Source organism: Aethalodelphis obliquidens, unplaced genomic scaffold, assembly GCF_003676395.1.
Source record: "Aethalodelphis obliquidens isolate GAN/ISIS:26980383/991018 unplaced genomic scaffold, ASM367639v1 scaffold105, whole genome shotgun sequence".
NCBI lineage: Eukaryota > Metazoa > Chordata > Mammalia > Artiodactyla > Delphinidae > Aethalodelphis > Aethalodelphis obliquidens.
In genome coordinates, this window is record NW_020838049.1 from 1,548,134 (window position 1) to 1,570,876 (window position 22,743).

The 22,743-nt window shown below is 38.6% G+C and overlaps 1 protein-coding gene across 9 annotated transcripts in view; it reads right to left on the minus strand.

Moving 5' to 3' along the window:
* ATP8B4 (ATPase phospholipid transporting 8B4 (putative)) overlaps positions 1–22,743 on the minus strand; it is a 258,876-nt gene that overhangs the window by 120,100 nt on the left and 116,033 nt on the right. For 8 of the 9 annotated variants that reach the window (XM_027096598.1, XM_027096596.1, XM_027096604.1 and 5 more), the window contains 3 exons: positions 17,447–17,519; positions 8,584–8,654; positions 3,348–3,430 (listed from right to left, as the gene is read on the minus strand). In XM_027096598.1, coding sequence (XP_026952399.1) covers positions 3,348–3,430; positions 8,584–8,654; positions 17,447–17,519 — 227 coding nt within the window. Of the gene's footprint in view, positions 1–3,347; positions 3,431–8,583; positions 8,655–17,446; positions 17,520–21,694; positions 21,743–22,743 lie in introns of those variants that run through there. The other variant, XM_027096603.1, reaches the window with a different exon arrangement.

Sequence of the window (22,743 nt, forward strand, 5' to 3'; positions counted from 1 at the left end):
TTTTTTTTTTTTTTTTTTTTTTTTTTTTTTTGCGGTACGCGGGCCTCGCACTGTTGTGGCCTCTCCTGTTGCGGAGCACAGGCTCCGGACGCGTGGGCTCAGCGGCCATGGCTCACGGGCCCAGCCGCTCCGCGGCATGCGGGATCCTCCCGGAGCGGGGCATGAACCCGTGTCCCCTGCATCGGCAGGCGGACTCTCAACCACTGCACCACCAGGGAAGCCCAAGAAATCATATTTTAATATGGCTAAACCCACGGAACATCAAATTGCCTTGAACTTTAAGGTAGATTGAAATTCAACCCAAGATTTAAGAATGAAAGAGTAACTTTAGCAGAAATCTGGTATTTAGCCCAGAAGCGTACCAGCCTCAAAAATTTGGCATTACATATTCTCTGAAAAGTGACCACAGTTTACGTATAAATGAGAGAAAAGAGAGGTCTGTGTTGCCTTTATTTGGGAAAACGATTATATGTTGGAGATTTGGTGAATTATCTGTGCTATGTGAAGCAAATTCAGGCCACAACTATTAAGTAATAATTATTAATACACTTTTAAAATAAAGTTTATGAAGCATTAACAAAAGACTATTTATATATATATGCAAATCCTCTGACCTCTCAGGACCTGTTATCCCATCTGTGATAAAGGAATTATTTTAGGTATTTTCCTGTTTCAGCCCAAGCAGCACCACGTGTATTGGTTTAAATTTGGGATTTTTGTGATAAATTGTGTTTGGAGAAAAGATTCTGAAGACAAGACATCATAAAACCACCAGATGACCCCTCTCCTAGCCACTGCCCTCCAGCAGAAGGGGACCCAACACCCTTGCTTCGTCTTACAAGTTCCCAACAGGAAGCCTCCTCCTCACCCCATCGTTTCACACTCCACTCTCAATCCCTTACCTTAGGCCACTCCTTTGCTCTATCAAGTCTCTCTGGGGCCTGAGGCTGATCCTTTCCCCCATTCTCTGGCACCTGTGACCATTTATTCATGCATTCAGCACGTATTTTTTGAGCTTTGTTCTAGGGACTTGGCATATATCAGTGAGCAAAACGAAGATCCCTGTGCAGCTTACATGGCAGCAGGTAGCGATCGACAATAATAATGAACAGAAAATAAGCAGTTTGTAGAGGATGCCAGATGGTGATAAGTGCTATGAGAAGAAAAAGTCAAGCAGGGAAGGGGGGACTAAGACTATAAGGAGTCATGCTGAGAAGGAGGATTCTTGGCCCCATTCCTGCTGTTCCAAGTGAGAAGTCTACCTAGGGCTTCCCTGGTGGCACAGTGGTTGAGAGTCTGCCTGCCGATGCAGGGGACACGGGTTCGTGCCCCGGTCCGGGAGGATCCCACATGCCGTGGAGCGGCTGGGCCCGTGAGCCATGGCCGCTGAGCCTGCGCGTCCGGAGCCTGTGCTCCGCAACGGGAGAGGCCACAACAGTGAGAGGCCCGCGTACCGCAAAAAAAAAAAAAGTCTACCTAATCCAGCCTGGCCCTTTATACACTACCCTGGAACTGACCTATGGTCAGAGGATGCGTGTGGTAGAGACAGTACTCAACAAATATCCATACTCGTTATTTCCCAGCCTCCCTTGCAGTTAGGTCAGGCCCATGTGACCCACGCTGGCCAACGAAAAGTGAGAGGAAGAGCAGTTGAAAGTCAGTTTGTCTCTTTCATCTCATCCTTACTGTGACGTGCTCACCTTAAAGGCCATTAGTCTAGGCATCACGGCTACAAGATGAAGAAGGCCACCCAACCTACATCAGATGTGACATGAGGAAGAAATAAACTTCAACTGTTTATGTCACTACGATTTCAGGGCTGTTTGTAACTGAGTCATAGTGTAGGCTATCTGTACCAGTATCTGTGAAAGAAAATGAACTGGTAATTATAACATCATTTTCTTCTTTTTGATGGTAAAGTAAGCAAAAAGCCATGAATTTTTACCTCCTTATAAACTGACAGAGGTGTAAAGGTACAATCCTGCCGGGAAAGAAATGAGTAAATTACATTTAGCTCTTGCCCTTTTAGGACTCCATAAATATTCTATGACATATTTTAAGAAAGTATTTTGATTCATGAGCACAATTTACTCTTCTTGGATTCATGTAACAGTAACATTTCATTGAAAAAATTACTTAGTAGAAAATGCGTAATTTGTTTCAATCTAATCAAAATATTTCTTGGGCCATTCAGTTTCCTGGTTATTCCCTTGACTTAAATCTCACACTGGAGGAACAATTTGTTTTCTATAAACGTTTTCTACAACACCACTCATTTAAGAAAGACTAAAATATTAACAGAATCAGAGGGAGTTTACAAGCAAATGCAAAGCACAGGCAGTATAAACTCTAAGCTGTCCACTGAGAAACTTTAAAATTAAATTTGCCCGTGCTCTAACTCATGGGATCATGCTAAGACCCTTGTCCACATTTTCCTTTAGTGGACTCCAAAGAAAACATTTTGAAAGATAGCCTGAAACTCATAAATATTTGTTAATAAATAAAACCAATCTATATGGAAACACTGATATTCAAGGCCAGACCTATAAATGTGTAAAGCAAGAAACCACTGAGGGGCGCCAGAAAGACCCAAAGATTCTCCCACAGTCTGTCCGGGTGCCTAGAATCCTACCATTAATGGCTCTCTGCTTTGACTCGAAGGATTCTGTTTCTCTGCAACAGCTTTAACAGAAAAGAAAAACACAGCTGGAGTAGAACAGGCAAGAGAGACCATGCTGAGAAGCAGGGGACTGGGTTGAATGATGTGAAGATGGGGATAGCAAAACCGTGGTCTAAAATAAAGTGCAACAGCTGACCAACTGATTAATAAATCAGAATATTCTTCTAGAACACCTGCTATCTTTAAGACATTATACCAGGCACTCTGAAGGACACAGAAATATATGAGGCAGGATTACTGTCTTCATGAAGTCTGCAGTCTAGTGTTTGGCCTTTGTTATGCAGCCAGAGAATGGATGGCTTGTTAAAGCTAGAAATATGAGTGTGGCCTGTATTCATCCTCAGCATGTCTGCATAAGGCTCCAAGGAGATCTAGGTCAGGCAAGTGAAGAGTATTGTGGGACTAGAGAGAACGAGATCTAGAGAAGAGGAAACAAGGATGAAAGGAACGATGAACTGATAAAGCCATTCTCCCCTTGGAGAGTAAAAGAGTAAAACACTTTTACTCTTTAGTGTGAGAAGAGATTACAGGCTTTGATGCCTGGAGAATTTTATGTCTTTCCACCAAATAAAAAGAAACATAAATTGAATTTCATATAATTAGTTTGTTACATTGCTTTGTTACAAAAGCTTTTTGAGATTTTTGTTTGTCAGTTTTAAACACTTACCATCAAACTCTGCAAGTCTGCTAATATCTGCTCCAAGTTCTGAGGTAACTGATAGCGCATGGCGCACTTTAAGGTTCGTTTCCCTGTGAAATTAATTGACACGGCATGAACTTTTAAATGGAACAGCCCAACAGCATCTTACACAAAGCCATCAGGGACACTTCAGCAATTTCAGCACATGCAAAATCCAACACAAGAGATTCAAGAAACTCCCTCTGAATGTCATTCACACCTCCCACACTACCTCGGGAAAATGGACAGGGCTTTGCAGGCTCCTAAGAGCTGGCATTCCACCCACGGCACATCTGTGTAACAACAGAGTAATCTGTTTTGCTATTTGAAAAAACAGAGGATGTAATAAATATGCTTTCATTCAAACCTACTTAGACACCATGCATGAGTTACAAAACACATTAGGAATGGGAACACAGTTGCCAAATAAAGGAGACCAGTATCACTCCAGAGTCTGCTATCTATGTAGGAGTTTTACTTGTAAGAGATGGTCATGGCTAATTTCACAGTAGCTGAAATTCAAATGGGAAAAGGAATACAGCTTTCTTTTTCTTGGAGAGTCAAGCCAAGAATCCCATAAGTCTAGAATCACACAACTAGACAAGAACTAAGTAGATCACAGTGAGCTGGTCATCTTCTTCCAGGCAAGACCACATTTATACACTGGACAGATGGCTCTCTGGTATTCGTGAAATGGCCAGCAGTGAAGATTCTATGACCATCACTAAAGTCTTGTGTTTAAAGAGTTTGCAATGCCAGTTTTCTCACTGAGTTCAACCTAATTCTCTTCTACCATAACTTAAGATCATCTGTCAGAGTTCTACCTTTATGGGATGTTTAGTAGTGGGCTAATTCAGTCAACAAATATTGATTGAATATATACCATAGTCACTCATGAACCTCAATGCAGCCACTAAAGGTTACTGTCCTCTTGCAGGAAACAAGTGGTAGGTAAAAAAGCAAATATCGCCTTTTAGAAGCACATGCCAAACCATGAAATAATTGAATTTAGAGAACTGAGCAGGTACCTGAGACTGCATTTAATCTAAACTTCCCATGAGTGAGCTTCACAATCATGTTACGACAATATATACCCAACCCAAGGAATGCCCATTGGTGAAACACCTTTCTGCATGAAATATTAAGTTGAATGTATAATTGAAACGTCTTTGTTTAAAAGTAACCTTATTGATCTAAATCTATCAACTCGTAGGAGGCAGAGATGTGTAGGGATTGAAATAGTCAAGAATAACTTCATAATTGAGGCAGATATTGAGCTGGGCTTGATGGAAAAGAGTGAGACAGTGGTGTTGAGGTTAAAGGACCGAAATGAGTTGGGTCATTTGAACGACTTTTCAAATAATTGAAACAGTCAGTCACACCAGCTGGACCAGACAGCCCTCGTTCCATGACCATAAATCCCGTCACTCATCAAAGTTCATCATCATCATGTTAAGTTACTTCCTCAGGATTCTCTGTACCAGTTCACTTCCACCTTCAGATGTGGAAGCTAAAGGGGAAGAATAATCACACATAGACCTTACTGATAAAAAGAAATTTCTTTTCCAAAACTCCTGATTACTACCTTCATACTCTTCCTTAATCTGCCTCAATATCTTGATAAACTTCAAAATGATTTTCAGCATAAGAAACAATACAGAAAGCTCCTTTGTACCCTTTACTCAATTTCCCCTCTGGTACCATCTTGCAAAACTATATCACAATATCATGAGCAGGATACTGACATTGACAGTCAAGATCCAGAACATTCCAATCACCGCAAGGATTCCTTCAGTCTCCCTTTATGGACACACTCACTTCCCTGCCTCCTGAAACCCATCTTTAACTCCCAGCAATCCCTAATCTGCTGTCCACTACTCTAATTTTATAGTGATGTTATATAAATGAAATAATACAGTATGTGACCCTTTGGGATTGGCTTTTGTCCACTCAAAATGATTCTGTGAAGATTCATCCAGGTTGTCGCGTGTATCAATATTTCATTCCTTTTTATTGCTCAGTAATATTGCACGATATGGATATACCACAGTTTGTTCAACCACTCACCTGTTGAAGAACATATAAGTTGTTTCTAGTGTTTGGATATTACAAATAAAGCTGCCCCAAACATTTGTATATAAGTTTTTGTGTAAACATATGTCATTCCTCCGGGATAAATGTCTGGGAATGACACTGCTGGGTGATATGGTAGTTACATGTTTAGTATTTTAAGAAACTGCCAAACTGTTTTCCAGTTTGATTGTAGCATTTTACATTCCCATCAGCAATGTGTGAGTGACCCTGTTTCCCAACATCCTTGCCAGCATTTAGAGTTCTCACTATTTTTTCTTTTAGTTATTCTGATAGGTGGGAAGTGATATGTCATTGTGGTTCTAATTTTAATATCCCTAAAGGCTAATGTTGTTGAACATCTTTTCGTGTGCTTATTTGCCATCTGTATATCATCTTTAGTGAAATGTCCCTTCATGTCATTTGCCAATTTTCTAACTGGATTGTTTAGTTTTTTTACTGTGGGGTTTTGAGGATTTTTAATATTTTCAAGATACAAGTCCTTTGCCAGGTAGATAGGTTGCAAATATTTTCTCCTAGTCTGTAGCTTATTTTTTCACCCTCTTAACAGGGTCTTTTGCACAGAAAAAAATTTTAATTTGATGAATTCCAGTTTGTCAAATTTTCCTTTTATGTATTACGCTTTTGGGATCAAATATAAGAACTCTTTGACTAGCCCTAAATCTTGAAGATTTTCTACTATGTTTTTCTCTAAAGGTTTTATAGTTTTGTTTTGTTTTGTTTTTTTGTGGTACGCGGGCCTCTCACTGTTGTGGCCTCTCCCGTTGCGGAGCACAGGCTCCAGACGCTCAGGCTCAGCGGCCATGGCTCACAGGCCCAGCCACTCCGCAGCATGTGGGATCTTCCCGGACCGGGGCACGAACCCGTGTCCCCTGCATTGGCAGGCGGACCCTCAACCACTGCGCCACCAGGGAAGCCCCTATAGTTTTATATTTTACATTTGAATTCAGTTTCCTTAATAGCTACAGGGCTATTCAAATTATCCATTTCATATTGGATGGGTTCTGATAGTTTGTTTTCCGATGAAGTGGTCCATTTTATCTACTTTGTTAAATTAATGTATATAGAGTGGTTTGTAGTATTTCCATATCCTTTTGATGACTTCAGGATCTGTCATAATATCCCCTGGTTCATTCATGATATTGTTAACTTGGGTCTTCTCTCTTTTTTTCTTTCCCTGTCTTCTTAAAAGTCTGTTTATTTTATTGATGTTTTCAAAGAACTAGCTCTCTGTTTCATTGACTTTTCTCTATTGTTTTTCTATTTTCAAATTCATTGGTTTCCACTCTTTATCTCCTCCCTTCTGCTTGATTTGAGTTTATTTTGCTATTTTCTAGGTTCATGAGATGGAAGATTAGATCATTGATTGGAGGCTTTTTCTCTTTTCAAGTGTATACATATATGGCTATAAATTTCCCTCTTAGCACTATTTTAGCTTCTGCCCAGACCAAGGGTAAGATCATACAGGCTGAACTCTATTTGGATAGCTCAATACAGCATTTATTTTGAAAGCAGCGGCTAAAACCATGGGCTCTTTGGTCAGCCGCCAGGTTTGAGTCCTGGCTTCACTCTCTAGAAGTTTGGGACAAATTCTTTCATCTCTCTAAGCCTTCATTTTCTCACCTGTACAACAGGGCTTATATAGTACCTACGTTAGGATTAAATGATGAAATTCATCTAAAGCACACATATAGTATCTTTAAAATGTAAGCATTCAATAAATATTTTGATGTCAGACAGACAAACTGAATCCACTGAAACAGAATTACTATACAGTCCATAACTAAATTCCAAATTAGCATCCATGTCAAAACTGCATCCTACTCCATTTCTCTCTTATCTCTCTACATCTTCATTTGACCCAGTTCCAAAAGTTGCCTTCTAAAGTAACATCAGTCCTCTTTCTTCAAGGGATCTTTTCCCAGCCGCTCCGCGGCATGTGGGATCCTCCCGGACCGGGGCACGAACCCATGTCCCCTGCATTGGCAGGCAGACTCTCAATCACTGCGCCACCAAGGAAGCCCTCTTCAAGGGATCTTGATTGTCACTCCTCTCATTTTCCTTAGACAATCACTTGAAATTAAAAACAAACAAACAAACAGAAACCCCTTCCAGGGAATCTCAGTGAAAAGTCCCTGTGTAAAGCTATTTACGTATATATGTTTCGCTCGCTGTTTCTGAAAGAAATAATTTTAAGAGAAAAAACAGAGGTTTCACAAGATCTGCAAAGTAATTAGCAAATGGACTTTGCAATTTAGAGTCTTATTTCTTCCAGGAAAAGAAAATGAAGCATTAGGGCCTTTTTAGATTTTTTTTTGATTGAAATAGAGTTGATTTACAATATTTCAGGTGTACAGAAAAGTTCTTCAGTTATATATATATATATATATATATATATATATATATATATATATATACACATATATATATTCTTTTTCAGATTCTTTTCCATTATAGGTTATTACAAGATATTGAATATAGTTCCCTGTGTTATAAAGTAGGTCCTTGTTGTTGTTTATCTATTTTATATATAGTAGTGCATATCTGTTAATCTCAAATCCCTAATTTATCCCTCCCCCCTTCCCTTTGGTAACCATAAATTTGTTTTCTATGTCTGTGAGTCTATGCTTTGAAATAAGTTCCTTTGTATCATTTTTTTTTAGATTCCACATATAAGCGATATCTTATGGTACTTGTCTTTCTCTGTCTGACTTACTTCACTTAGTATGATAATCTCTAGGTCCATCCATGTTGCTACAAATGGCATTATTTTGTTCTTTTTTATGGCTGAGTAATATTCCATTGTATACATATACCACATCTAAGAATAAGGTTTAAGTTAGATTCTGTTTCTAAAGCTATTACTCTTTTTTTTTTTAACATCTTTATTGGAGTATAACTGCTTTACAATGGTGTGTTAGTTTCTGCTTTATAACAAAGTGAATCAGTTATACATATATCCCCATATCTCTTCCCTCTTGCATCTCCCTCCCTCCCACCCTCCCTATCCCACCCCTCTAGGTGGTCACAAAGCACCGAGCTGATCTCCCTGTGCTATGCGGCTTTCTAAAGCTATTACTCTTAAATAAATTGAAAACCAATCTAAATAATTATTTTGACCTTAATAACTTACCCATCAAGCTCAGCAGTTTCAATATAACAGAGGCCATGTGGCTCACTACTTGATAGGAGAAGCAGATCAGCCTATTTTGAAAAACCAGGATAAAGAATACTTGAAAAGGGAAGATTGATTGAAAGCCTTCTACATTGTATCATCCCTCCACTACTAATGAGCCATTAGAACCTTAGAAAAAAAGTGAGGGGTGAAGTTCTGTTCCACCTCTCTACCATATGCCCTGAATCAAAGCCACCCTCCACTTCCTTGTTCCTGGTTTGCACGCCCTTGACCATCAGAACATAAGCAAGGGGAGAGATAGCATATAAATTAATAGCCACTTTATTTTTTTAATAGAAATGTTTAAATTTTTATATATTTCTATATAAAATGTATATATCTCATAGAAATACATAAAGTTCTATTTTCTTTCTTTGATAATTACTAATGGGAAATATAAAACTTTCCCCAATAAATAAGATAACTGGAAATACTTATATGCACATACTTTAATTCCGTGGTTATCAGTTAAGAGCTGAGGCAGGGAAAGAAGATGGGGAAAGACAAAAGCAAAGTAGGATGGAGGAAACTGAAAACAATAGAAAAAATAAGAGAGGCAAGGAAATTTTTAAAAGAGAAAAGGATTAAAGGAAAAACAAGATTAAAACATAAGCAAGAGAAAATAAAAAGATGGTGGCATGTGAGAAAAGGGAAAGAGAAGAAAAGCAGGGGCTAAGCAAGAGAGCAGGATAGAATAGAAAACATGGTAAACAGAAAACATTCAGAGGTGGGAAGCTGGTCTTTCACAGAGATAATTTATTCTATTCGGCCATCCATTTGTGTTTTGGAAATGACCCATCACAATTCAGTTTTAGAATTCTGGTAGCTTTCTACATTGGGAAATTGTTTATTTGAAATTTCAAAACTGATTTTTAAATGAGGGTTTTTATGAAATTCTGAAGGTTTTACATGTCTAAAAAGAACTGACTAAAATTCTAGCAATTTATTTTGACATATTAGCCTAACAATTTTTTAGCTCTGTCTAAATGTACAACTGGCATTCCAAAACTGTAAATGTTTCTTATCTTTGTTTTTTAAATATTTGAATTGTTCCATTCTCAAACCTTGGAGGTTAAATTTAGAATCAATCCACTGATTTCATTGTCTCAAGCTTTTAAATTTTCAACTCAAAAATAGGCATGGTGTAGGTGCATGTGGGGGGGAGGGGGTATAGTTTTGTCTAAGTTGTAATAAAACAGAACTAAAAAGCAACTCAGTGACAACCCCTAACCGAATAAATGGGTTTGCACTATCAAGGCTCCGCCTCAACTCTGGATGAAAAAGCCAGAGACGCCTGTCAAGGCAGAAGTTATTTATTTTCTGACTTCTCACAATGTGACCTGAGCAAACCTGCTCTGAAGAGAACATGTGAAGAGTGTATGCCACTCTTGAGCCAAAAATTACCCATCTTGAGTTTAAAGTGGAAAAATGTTATGAAAATTTACCTTGATTTTATTTCTCACATTTAAATTTCAATGAATAAAGGCACAAGGCACAATAGCAGTAGAGCTTCATGCTCTTCGGCCTATGGGTCTCCTCCCCAAGTTTAACAGGATCATTTCAAAAATAATCCACAATTCCCTAATTCTATCATCTGTGATTGAAATAGTTGTGAAGTTTAGAGAAAGATATCCATTTGTACCTAGAGTTGCTTTTCTTCAAAACTCTGCCTAGTAAGAATCATTACTTTTTTCTTGTTACAGTTTAATTTTGAGCTCAGCTGCCTCAAGACATATTTTTGATAAACAAAGGGAGGAATTGTTGGCCACAGTTGGCTCAGAACATGTGACTGAGTCACCACTGCCACCTTCTGACCAGATTCTTTCCTAAGCAGTGACTCAACTTCCTAGAGGCATAAACTGAGAACTGTAAACCCCACGGGTTCTGGGCTAACTCTTCCTGTTCTCTCTAACCCCTGGGGACCTGGGACTTCTACCTTCCTGTCTTCTACCTTCCCCGCCTCCTCCTGTCACCTCCATTGTCACCTTTCTCTATGTCCTCTGAACCTTCCTCCTGTTTTCCCACTCCCTGATCTCTGTCCTGCCTCCCCTCATTCTTCCTCTGTTCTCCCTGCCCCACTGCTGAGCCTTGGTCTTTCCTTTTGCTAACTTCTCCCTTCAAGTTTTTTAAATTCATTAGTTGAGGAGGAAGTGTGAAGAGGCAGAACCATAGGGGCATCCAGTGGAATAAGTGACCAGCTCACTCATCATCATGCTGTCCTATTTCCACGTGCACTCAGCAGTCATTCTGGAAAGGAAGGGCAAGAGAGCTGTAGTAACAGCCCTGTTAGTCCTGGGTTGCCCTTTGGTCAGAGGTTCTGGGAAGGGAGTGGAGCAACACAAGGGTGGTCTTCGGGCCCAACAAACCCCATGACTCTGTGAGCCTCAAGTCAGTCCTCTTTAAGCTGATCCCTTTAGTATCTCTCAGGGACCCAATTCCTAGTCGATCCAGAAACTGGTGTTTGAGCTGTAGGTGTTTATAATACCAGTAGCCAAAATTTGGTGGGGACTTACTATGTGTCTGGCACTGTGCCAATAGCCTTACATGCAATATTTTATTTAACTCAAAGAAGTCCTAAGTGTACGTCTTGTTATCTCCACTTTACAGATAAACAAAGTGAGACTCAGAGAGGTTCAGTAACTTGTTTGCGGCCACATAGTAAGTAGGGCACCAGGATGTGAATCTAGGCAATCTAAGGCATTTACTGCCAGGAGTACTAAATTAAATAAAAGCTTCTTACCTTCAAGAATTTTATAGTTTAGTAAAGGCAGAATATGACAAGGGTTCTAAGTGTCTTATTAACAAAGTGCTGTGGGAGGAATGCAAATGAGAAAGGGAGTACGTCGGGTTGGTAGTTGAGGAAGGGCCTAATGGAATATTCTGGATGGAATGGAGGGCAGGTCTCCGCAGGCAGAGGCGTTAGCAGGAATGCAGCACGGGGAAGGGAAGGTGTGATTATTGGAACTCACGGGGGGTCCAGGCAGCAGTTAATTCCAACCGTACCCATCTTCCTTAGACCCCCATTTGTACTTTCTGCTGTCAATTACTGGTGCCTTTTCCCCACGCCCTTCCAGGAAAGGCTCAGCTATGTCTCCCAAGAATTAAGGAATGTTTTTCAACACAATGTTTCTTCTCCCACCTTCCACAGGTAACAAAAAGCCCAAGCAGGGGCTTCACGGAAACCTGAAAAAAATATACCAGCCAGAGGAACCTTGAAAACCTTGAACATCTTTGAGTTCTAGGCGCCAATGACACTGGACTCCTAGATTTACTAGGCATGATTAATGTTTGTTGAACTAAAGAACAAATGAAGCAAAACCTCAAGTGATTATAACACCTGAAAGCTGTAGAGTTCTCTAAGGGTTTACAAAACACTCTCACATAATTGCGTCACTTTATTCTCTCAACAGCCCCATTAGGGGATAATATTGTTCCCGTTGTGTGTATAAGAAACCTGGGAAGGTAATTTCTGGTCTCACAAGCACTAGATGAGCTAAATTAACCCATGTAATGCCCATACCCTTTACAAAGTCATGGTGAAAGTTTCATCACATCTAATACAGGATCCCAAGACTCCAAGCAATATAAGGCCATACTCATGGCCACATGGAGGTTAAAGGGCAAAGCTAGAACTCGGAACTCTGATCCCCAAATGTATGCTCTTTCCACTGATTGGCTACAAAGTCACTGGAATACAACTATGAAAAACAGACAGCATTTCACTTCGTTGGTGTTCAAAAACCAAAACTACAATGGTAAAAGAATATTGGGATTCGATTCATGACGTGATGGAAAGATAAATTTGTAGAATTAATTGGAACACCATATTTGGATCTCCCTTCATTTTTTTTAAGCCATTCTCACATGTGGAATTCTTCTTTATTTTCTTTATCATCTACAAAATTATCTTTTCTTTTATTCTTTTACAGTGCAAAAATAAGAATACAAAATGGCTCATGCAGTATGAGTATACTTATGGAAAAATATGTTGATGTGGACAAAAGTCAGAATGAAGTCATAAAACTGAAAATGGGTAAGATTATAATGTTTTCATTTAAAATTTAAATTTCAGATCCAGCAAATGCATGTTGAATGTCTCACATATTTTTAAAAAAGGAAGATTTATTTCAGCAATTAGAGTAAAACAAGTAACTCTGATTTGAAGCTATAAAACTTAAAATAACTAAAAAAGGCAATTCAACCACAAAATGGCCTCCCCGGAAGGATGTCCAAAAACAGTGCTGAAAAAGACTGGAGAAAATGCCCTGATGATGGGTCAAGAGAAAGACAAAGCCTTCCCATGGTCAGCACTGGAGGTTAGGTTAAACTAGCCCTTTCATTTCTTAAGGTGAAATTTTCAGTTCTGTAACAGAAGAACGTCTTTGTTTTAAAGCAAAAATTTACTGTTGTAAACACTGAAAACATGAAGGCCTTTTTGTGGAGGGGATGGAGGGTGGACTGTTTTTCAAATAAGCTAAACAATTAAATTCATGTGATGTTCAAATACGCTCATGTCCAGTAAGAGGTTTATTTCTACCACCAGATGAGAAAAGCCAAACAAGACAAGAGCACTGCTGTCAAGTAAAGGAGGAAGGTAGGCCTGGCTCCCAGGGTCCAGGCTCTGGCAGTATCAAGAACTCTGCAGTGTGTTTTTCTCACACAGTTTACTTAATTCTTCTAATGGAAGTCAATCTCATTGTGATAACTGAATTATGCTCTACGTTTTTTTTTTTTCTTGGTCCCGCAGTAAAAATAGGAGCTCTGGAAATTCAGCTCAAAAGTGTTTTAGAGTTTTTTTAAAAAAGGTAAGGGGCAGTTTTCCTTATTGGGAAAACAAAGGTGAGTAACTTCTGAACATGCCAGCTAACTGGTCATCTCAGGCAAGCTCCTTTCCTTCCTTAAAATGTACTGATATGGTGACATAAATCCAGTTCGAAGTTCTAAGTCTGGACAGCTAGAGGTTACGTGTCAGAATTGGGTGCAACATTCTCTGGCCACTTCACCTCCATCATCCAAGCCTAGAGGCCCTGACTCTGGAAGCCCAGTCGCAAGGTAATCAGGACCAACTTTTCCAGTGGAGGCAGGAGCAGCGTATGGTAAAGGGAGGGGTTAAAACTCCTGGCTCTCCTATTGACAAGCTATCTGATGGCACTGTGCCTCCATTTTCTTGTCTGTAAAATGGGAACAATAATAGTACATAACCTGCCGTCATTGGGATAATGTGAGGATTAAATGAGTTAAGTCATATAAAGAGCTTGTAATATTGTCTGTCACGTGGCACACAGGCAATAAAGGCGAGCTATTATTATCATGATTTTCATGATCTGGTTTCCCAAGATGTACCTCTGTGCAGTAACTCCGAAGTGAGTCTCTTTTAGAGACCTCTGATTGTTGCTCCCCAAATGTAAGCTCTCTGACAGCCCCTGCCAACTGATGCCAGGGGATAGGAAGTTATATTAGCACTTCTAAGTGATTACAGCAGTTCACCCACAGAAACATTTATTTGTCCTCAAAAACAGTTTCATAGGTGCCACGTAGCCGCACATGGATAAACTTTGAACAAAATGACCTAATCAAGAGGCACTGTGGTGTTTTGGCGTTTGAAGGAATCCCTTCCTCACTTATCCAAAGATTAAACCAACAAGCTATAATTGTATGAGTCAGACAGAGATCAATGGAGATAAAAATATCATCTTTGTCACTGATCAAGCTATTGGACACCAGGCTTTAGGTCTGTGGGCCCAGTGGGCTTGCTAACACTTCACCCCTGTTAGACTCATCTAGTCATAGTTGAAGCTCTCTGGAAGCTCGAAACTACCAGGACCCTCTCGCTACCCCCACCATGGGGATCTACTCCTGTAAAATTGGTACTTCGAACGAGCGGGGCAGAACGTACTCTCTGTACACAGACAGAGCCCAAAGAGAAAGGGAAGGAAGGAGGTGCCAGGTCATGCACACCATTCCCCGCCCCAACACTTAACAATCGGAGAAGTCACTCCTGGGAGAGGGGAACAAGCAAGGGGGTGCAAGACGCTTAGTGTTATTTTGGGGCTGCCCCTCCAAGTGAAAACAGGAAGGATGAACCTAGGAAAGAGTAGGGAGTAAGCATTTCTACCCCATCATGTAGCCACAATAAAAAGGCTACATCTGCACTGTCCAGTAAGGTAGCCACAAGTCACACGTGGCTATTTAAATCTAAATTAATTAAAATTAAATAGAATTTAACATTCAGTTGTTCTAGCCACGTTTCCAGTGCTCAGTATCCACGAGGTGCTACCGGCTGTTCTATATTTGGACGCACAAATATAGAACATTTTCTTCACTGCAGAAATTTCTATTGGACAGTGCTGGGACACGTGAATCACTGACTTCATGGAAACTCATCTAAGTGTGGGATTCATTTTAAATCAATGATAATGATGCATTCATGGAACTGGTTTCCTTCCATGTGACGCCTGCACTTACACTTGACTTCCATGCTTCATTCCACAGAAAGGTTTGCAATAACAAGCAAGCATGTGTTATTTTCTATAACACAGAAAATACAACTAAATTAAAAACAAAGAGCAAGGGAAGTGCAAATTAGAATATTAAGGCTAGAGGGCAAGTTGGAGCACAGATATGCTGTCCATGAGGTCCTTGGAGTTAAGAGATTTGAGACACAAATTTGACTCCTGCCTTTATGGGATTCACCTCAAAGAATCTGATAAACGAACATAGTAGAGTATCAGTGAATACGTTGAGTCCAGTCCAATATTTATCCCTGTTAGAGTATATCCATAGGGCTTTTAAAATATTATTTTTACAGAATACCTTAAACAGAAATTACCTAGCATTTCCCCTGAAATATAATTCCAAATAAAATAATAGTTAAGTGTTTGGGATACTTTAATTTTTCCTAATTCCACTATATCTAGCACCATGCCTGGCATAAAGTCATTTCCAAAAAAATTCTTTTGAATGCACACATCCTAGAATTCTATATATGTCCATTAAAAAAAAAAGTTAAGATTATCCACTAAGAAGCACCAAAACTTTTTCATTGTAATTATCTTAATTGAAAGTAGAACCAAAATAAGTTACATGGAGCCCTTTCTTCTTAAGCAAAGAACCCTGAATATATGTGATCTTTTCTTAATTAGGGCCTATTAGTACCTCATGGATCCGGAACGCCCTGAATTTGGGAAATTTATAACCACTTTTTTTTTTTTTTGTCTTCTTTCTTAGAAAAGATGGACATTAATTCATTCAGCCAACATTTACTGACTGCCCCCTATGATCCCACATGGCACTAAATGTTACGGATCAGGCAAATCAATGTGCTCCTTGCTTGTAAGAATCTTGTAGTCTAGTCTCAGCTCAGACAGAGAATCACAGCAACTACGGGCTGGAAGGGATCTCTGAGATCATATAGTGCTCTTGCACCTGGATTTGACATGTGAAGAAACAAACGAAAGGCAGAGAAGATAAGAGTGCTGTCACTGAAGGAATGGAGCAAAGACTCAGTTCTCATCCAATTCCCCACCCAGTATCCTTACACTGTATTTTACACTAAGCCTCAATCTTTCCCACAGGGTATGTTCTTCTAACACATGCTACCCTCGGTGTACTGCTCCTAGTATTTAATGAGCTGGAAAATAAACTGGACATGCTACTTTAAATTGTGTCCAAAAAAAGTAAATAAGTTTTGAAAACCTGGCAGACTGCCCTAGGTCTAAGGAACCCAGGTTACATCGGTGGGCTCTGAGACCTCCATTTTGGCTGCACCAACACCTTTTTGCTTATTTTTGGCTCTCAGCTATTTTCTAGAGACTTGAGGTTGTCAGAGAAATAAGCACTTCTCTATTTAAAGTGTGCACTCTTTTTGAATGGCCTATCCACTGACTAGTCACCTTAGCATGGGTTGTTCCAGAGAATCAGTATACACAGATGATACATTAATGAAAGAAGACTGTTTCTGAAAGTGAATGTTTAAGAGTCTTAACTGAGTTGTTCTTGTAAATAGATCTTGGGCCCGTTTGTTTTATGCTGTGGGAAAATGTCTCAAATTTAATGAAGAACACAGCTTGATAAATAAAATGGCATTAACACAAAAATTTTCATGAGTAATCTAATATATATTTGACATAAAGACTACAATAGTTATAATTTTTAATCTCTGATCTGGATAGCTTTTATAGCCTTGCATTTAATACGAACTATAGTTAGTCACACATATTTTAGTTTTAACTGACCCCTAGAATTTTATTAAGGAAACTGTAACACAGGCAGCTTGAGAATATAAGTTATAGTGCATTTGGTATACAAAGTAAAACCTCATAAATAGCATTTATTAAGAACATTCAATCAACATTTTCTGATCGTGATTATTCAGGAAAGAACATCCATTCTCTCTTTCTATAGCTAATCTTTTCTTCTATGATACTGCACATTAACAGTATTAATTCCGTTATTGGGGGGATAATATTCAAACTATGTGAGAACAAACTATTTTTAAAGTACTCTGGAGCATTTTAAAAGCCCTTATTTACATCAAACAATTGACAGTCTGATTTTAAATATTTTTTATCTATTAATTTCCCAAAGGAAATAACAAGGTGATAATCACTCAGCCTTATCTGAGTTATCAGGTTATTGAAAGGAATTAATCAATATGTCTTTCAAATATTTTATAATTGAGACTTTTTAATAATACATCCTGGTATTCCCTCCTTAATTACGCTAAATTAGTGCAGATTTACTAAATTTGCAAATGTGAATATTTTAGTACATATGCTATTTTAACCTGAGATAAATTTCTTAAACAATACTAAATACTTACAGCAACGAATTGGTTATTTTCTAATTTAATGATGTCTCCCACTTTGACATTCATCCATTTTTCATTCTGCAGTCTAAGAACAAAAACAAAATTAATTTTTTTCTGGAACAGAGAAGAATCAAGAGAATGTATTCACAATGGAGCATCATATGACAGAAGAAGCAGATTAGACTTTTTTCCTAGAATACTAAATTCAAAGAACCTTGCATAACAAAGTCTTTTACCTGAGTGATGTGGGAACTAAGGCCCAGAGAAGTCAAGTGATTTGCCCAAAGACACCCAGTGAGTTAGTTATCCCTGGAGCTAGACTCAAAATGCCTAACTCTTGGCTGTGTGCTCTTTCCACCACCCCATGGTACCAGCTTTATACAGCAGCTATTAACTCTTACTTGCATATCCTTGGGCAGAATATTTAAAAAAAAAAAAAAAACTCAGGGGGAAGGAAAGAAAGAAATTCAGTCATTAACATTCTTTTCAACCTCTGTATTAATAAGTATAGAAACATCACTGCTGTTGTCTCAGAAGTCTGTTTTACTGGAGGCAAGAAGTGAAGGAGACAGAAGCAAGGGGGCAATAGCTAAAATGCAAGTAAGAGGAAAAGAATAAAAATTCTGGAAAGGACAAGAACAGCAATGGGTGACAAAAGAAGCCTTAGAACACTGAACAAGAAAGACCACCTACAAATTATCCACAGCACTCTGGCCAAAGGGCAGGCTTCGTGGCATTCTAACGGCTAGGACCAACAGCTCAGAATTGAGAACACAGTCAAGATGTTGCACTGTTTTCTTCGAGGCTCATGGATATAATGGAGTCGCAGGTCTACCCTTCACCAAGTTCAAAGGGGTTTATGACAAAAAGCTATTGTGTCTGGCTGGTCAGGCCCCTGGCGACAGTTAGGCAGACAGGCCATCTGGAAACAGACCACCTGTGGCAGTATCCGTGATGCTAATCATCCCTTCTGAAGTTCTCTGAAATGTAAACCAGTTGGACACCTTCATCACACTTCTTTCTCAGTGACTCCCTTCTAGGAGAGAAGGCTGGGACGAGTAGGCCAGGTTCCCCAACAAGTTAAGGTGGGCAGGTTAATTTCATTGTGCAGTTTTTAAGAAACAACCTAATTTACTTCTTTTATAAGCTGGAAAACAGTTTTAAATATTCATACAACTGTGAAATATGCCTCTCACTATCAACCCTGCTGGGTCACTTGGCTTAAACACTCAAAGAATTTCTCTTTAATACGGATCCAAGTACATGTTGTTCTGGAAAGTTTTCAATTGCAGCATTTTCATCTCTAGCCAGAATTCAATCATTTTTCCAATGCCATACTTTTCTGCACTTTATCTAGTTCAATGACAATGAAAGACCCTAGGAAGTCTTTAAATCTCATTTTATTTATTTTTACAGGTATGGATAGATTATGTGCTGGTCTATTTCTCCTGGGGTATCTCCTTTGGAGCATTAGTGACATTTCTCAGGAGACAGTATCTTAGATAAAATGAAAGTGCATCTGCTTCCAGAAGAAGCTGAGATGATACTAAGTCCCATTTGCAAACTTCGATTCCTCCTACCTGTATACTATTAAGCTCTACAAACGACCACGTCCTACCTCTTCCACCAAAATGGAAAAATCAACCCAAGGTAAAAGGAAACTCTACAGGATCTCTTATACATTTTAAAATGCACACTTGAGAGTCAAGTTTGCACGGGTAAGTAACAATAGCCACTATTTGGGGTAATAAATTCTAACTTGTCTAGTGTCATAATATTTTCCCCCATAAAACCAAAGCAATTGGAAATATGTTTTTAAAAGTCTGGTGATATCCATGGGAATTAGTTGAATTAACTGCTACACTTGGAAAAATACTGGAATAAAATCTCTTTAAGAAAAAAATTTGCAAAATCCCAGGGCATGCAAAGAATCCTTGATAAGAAAGAATCTGATACGGTCAATATGGATTCCTACTGGGACAATACAGAGAAGTGATAAAGTAGAGAAAAATCCCTTCCCTCATGCCAGATTCTCATGCCCATTCTCCTCCTACCCACACGCACCCCTATCTGTATTTTACCCTCTACTTTCTAACCTATTAAATATTTCCAAAACTAGAAAAACACTCAGAATAAATCATCTGACCAACCCCCACTAAGATCTGACCATTAGTCTGCTAATGTCATACAACAGTCCAAGAAAGCAGAAAATATTTGTAATACCATGTGTGAGCCCAGTCTCCCTTACTTTAACTCACTCTACTCCTTTTTCTCTCTTTCTCTCTTGCCACCTGTCTGCCCTCTGACCAGAACATATACCTCAGAGCTCCTCTTCCCAAAAGACCCCTTTGTAACTCCAGATATCTTCTAACACCTACTCTTATCCTTGGTCACCTATGCCTTTCCACCTATTCCAATGGAAATTCCTTCCCTAAAAATGAGCACTCCAAACACTTTACTTCCAAAGTCTATGACTAACAGTATTTGAAATCTTAAGAACCTTCTGGTATGTACATGTACAAATTCCACAGGACACAATGTCACCTCTGTGGGCTATGAGCTATAGAGACGTTCACAAGGCAACAATGTTGTTTGTGACAAAATTTTTCAGAACTTGAAGCAAAATGTTGTTGCGAAGGTACACAAACATGGGAGAAATTTCCTCAAAGGAAATATTATCCAAAATTAATGACCAATATGACAAAAAACAGCAAGTGGTATTCCCTGGATGTTGACCCTGACCCTAGCGCTATCCAACTATTTCATCAATAACCTACACAACCAACCCACAGACACATTTGTCAGACTTGTACACAGCATCCTACCAAGAAGAGAGCATAACTCTTAGAAAGAAGATTGTGACAGAAAGTTATGATTTGAAGAGGCTACCAGAAACTGAACGAAGAGGAAGAAGTACAAAACAGATTATTCTGGAGAGGAGAAAGTAACACTCTACAGATGTAATTAGGGTTTTGAAGAAAAAGGGCCTGGAGATATCAGTAAACCATATGTTGTGTGTGATGTCTTGGTTAAGCCTCTTATTTGAATATATATCTGTAGAACAATCAATATGTATAACACAATCAGAGGAGTTTTTTTAATGTTATTTCCTATTCTTTCTTACCAGGTAATGATAACTGCATTTAACTAGGACCTCAGAGATACACTTCAGTTAGCACTAAGGATCATAGCTACAAAAGTACCCAAACTTACTAACAAGTATAAACTGATAAAGATCTGCAAAGGAATTTAAATCGAATATATTTTAAATCCCACCATTTTTCTTTTCCTACACACTACCGCCACCACTGACTTTATAACATCAAAGACATATCAGAAGACTGGAGGGACAGATAGGAAAATTTCCTTTAAGGTTCATCTTCAAAATATTTCCAGACTTCTAAGATTTTAGCTTGTATAGTAATTTCATTTTGCCATCATCCTGAAACAACGAAAACACACACTCCCTGGTCCTCCATGTGCGGTGCAGCTGTTCCCAAGACTCATGTTTGAAGCAAGCTTGCGTCATAGCTCTGTGCAGGGAACACAGGGTGGCCTTGTGGGACGTGAAAATGACACTTGGCTCCGTAGACTCGGCACCTTCAAACTTTGCTTTTACCGTTGTCAAGAAAAGCCCTCCCACTCTAGTAGAGGATTTGTAGTATATAAATACTCTGAAAGCAAGTTAATTCATGTAATTGCACTGAATCAAGAAACTCCAAGATTTTTAAATATGCTTCAAGTATCAGTATCACCACATAATTGCTTCAGGTTTTGAAATGGACATAATCTAGCTAATGCTTCTTTGAACCAGATTTTTCAAAAATAGTTGGGGTAATAAGTTAGCTTTTACCTTATAAGCTCACAAGCCAATCACTACATAATAAGTCAAAATTCAAGAAAAGGACTCATAAAATTTAAATTCCAAAGGTATCATAAAACATATGGGGTTAATTGTCAAAGAATAGTGACTAGAATTATTTTGAGGAAAGAATTTTTAAAAACACACCCACTAACTATATATCTACTCTCAGAACATCAGAGAATCTGAGTTCTGAGAAAAGGTGGTGAGAGATAGCAACTGTATCTAATAATTGTTGATAAATTTGTCTGAACCTGCTTCTTCCTGATAAGGCATAGCATACTAGGAGCTGCTACAATTTGCTGAGGACCTCCTTGAGAAAATGAGAGTGGGATAGCACCTACCATTCTCCATGTCACTGAACCACTGGCTCCAGAGACTAGAAATCAAGTATTTACCGCGAGCAAGATACCAAGCCCATTGCTGAAGCTTAAGGGGCAGAAGGAAGAGATCTTCATGGGTCTCCTCAAGGCTTCTGTCATCCTTTCCACAATCTAATTTTCCTGATTGCCCATTAGCATCACAGATTCCTGAAAAGAAGATTTCCTCAAAAGCTACAGAAGTTATGTTGGCATACTAGAGAAAGAAGATAATAAAGAAGGTCAGTATAACTGACCTCACCTAATTAAACAAACAATCCACATACACTGAGCTTGCTTTCTTCCTTAATCTCAAGCCCATGTCAGATCTACAACATACAAAAGTATTCAACTGCTCATACAGACTTTGTTTTATTCACCACTGTATCTTCAGGACCTAGAATAATGCCTAGTTTAGAGTAGGCATTCAGCATTTGTTGAATGAATGATAAGTAAATTAATGAATATAGAATCATTATTTCTAAAAACAGTTGTTGAATGACAGCATTTCCCTGAATGTCTAATAAGAATTATAGCAATGAACAATTTATTTAGTGCTTACTGTATTCCAGGGAGTGTGCTGATCGCTTAATGTATAGGGTTGCCAAATAAAAATAAATGACACCCAATTAAATATGAATTTCAGGTAAACAACCAATAATTTTTTAGTTTAAGTGTGTTCCATGCAATATTTGGGATATATTTATACTAAAATATTGTCATTATCTGCATTTCAAATTTAACTGGATGTCCTATATTTTAACTTGCTACATCTGGCAACACTGAATAGTATCTTATCTCATTTAATCCTCACAGCAGCCCTATGAGATAGGTACTGTTTCTACCCCCATTTTAGCAACTTTAATCAGAATAGAAAACTGAAGTTCAAAGAAATTGAGACATTTGCCCTATTTTGCAACATCTGTCAAAAATTCAAATGTCCACATACTTTGACATTCCACTTTAAAAAATTGATCATACAGGTGCTCAAAGATGGATATACAAGGATGTTTATTACAGTATTGTTTGTAATAGCAATCTATGAGAAACCATCACTACCCATCAATAAGAATTAGATAGATATACCA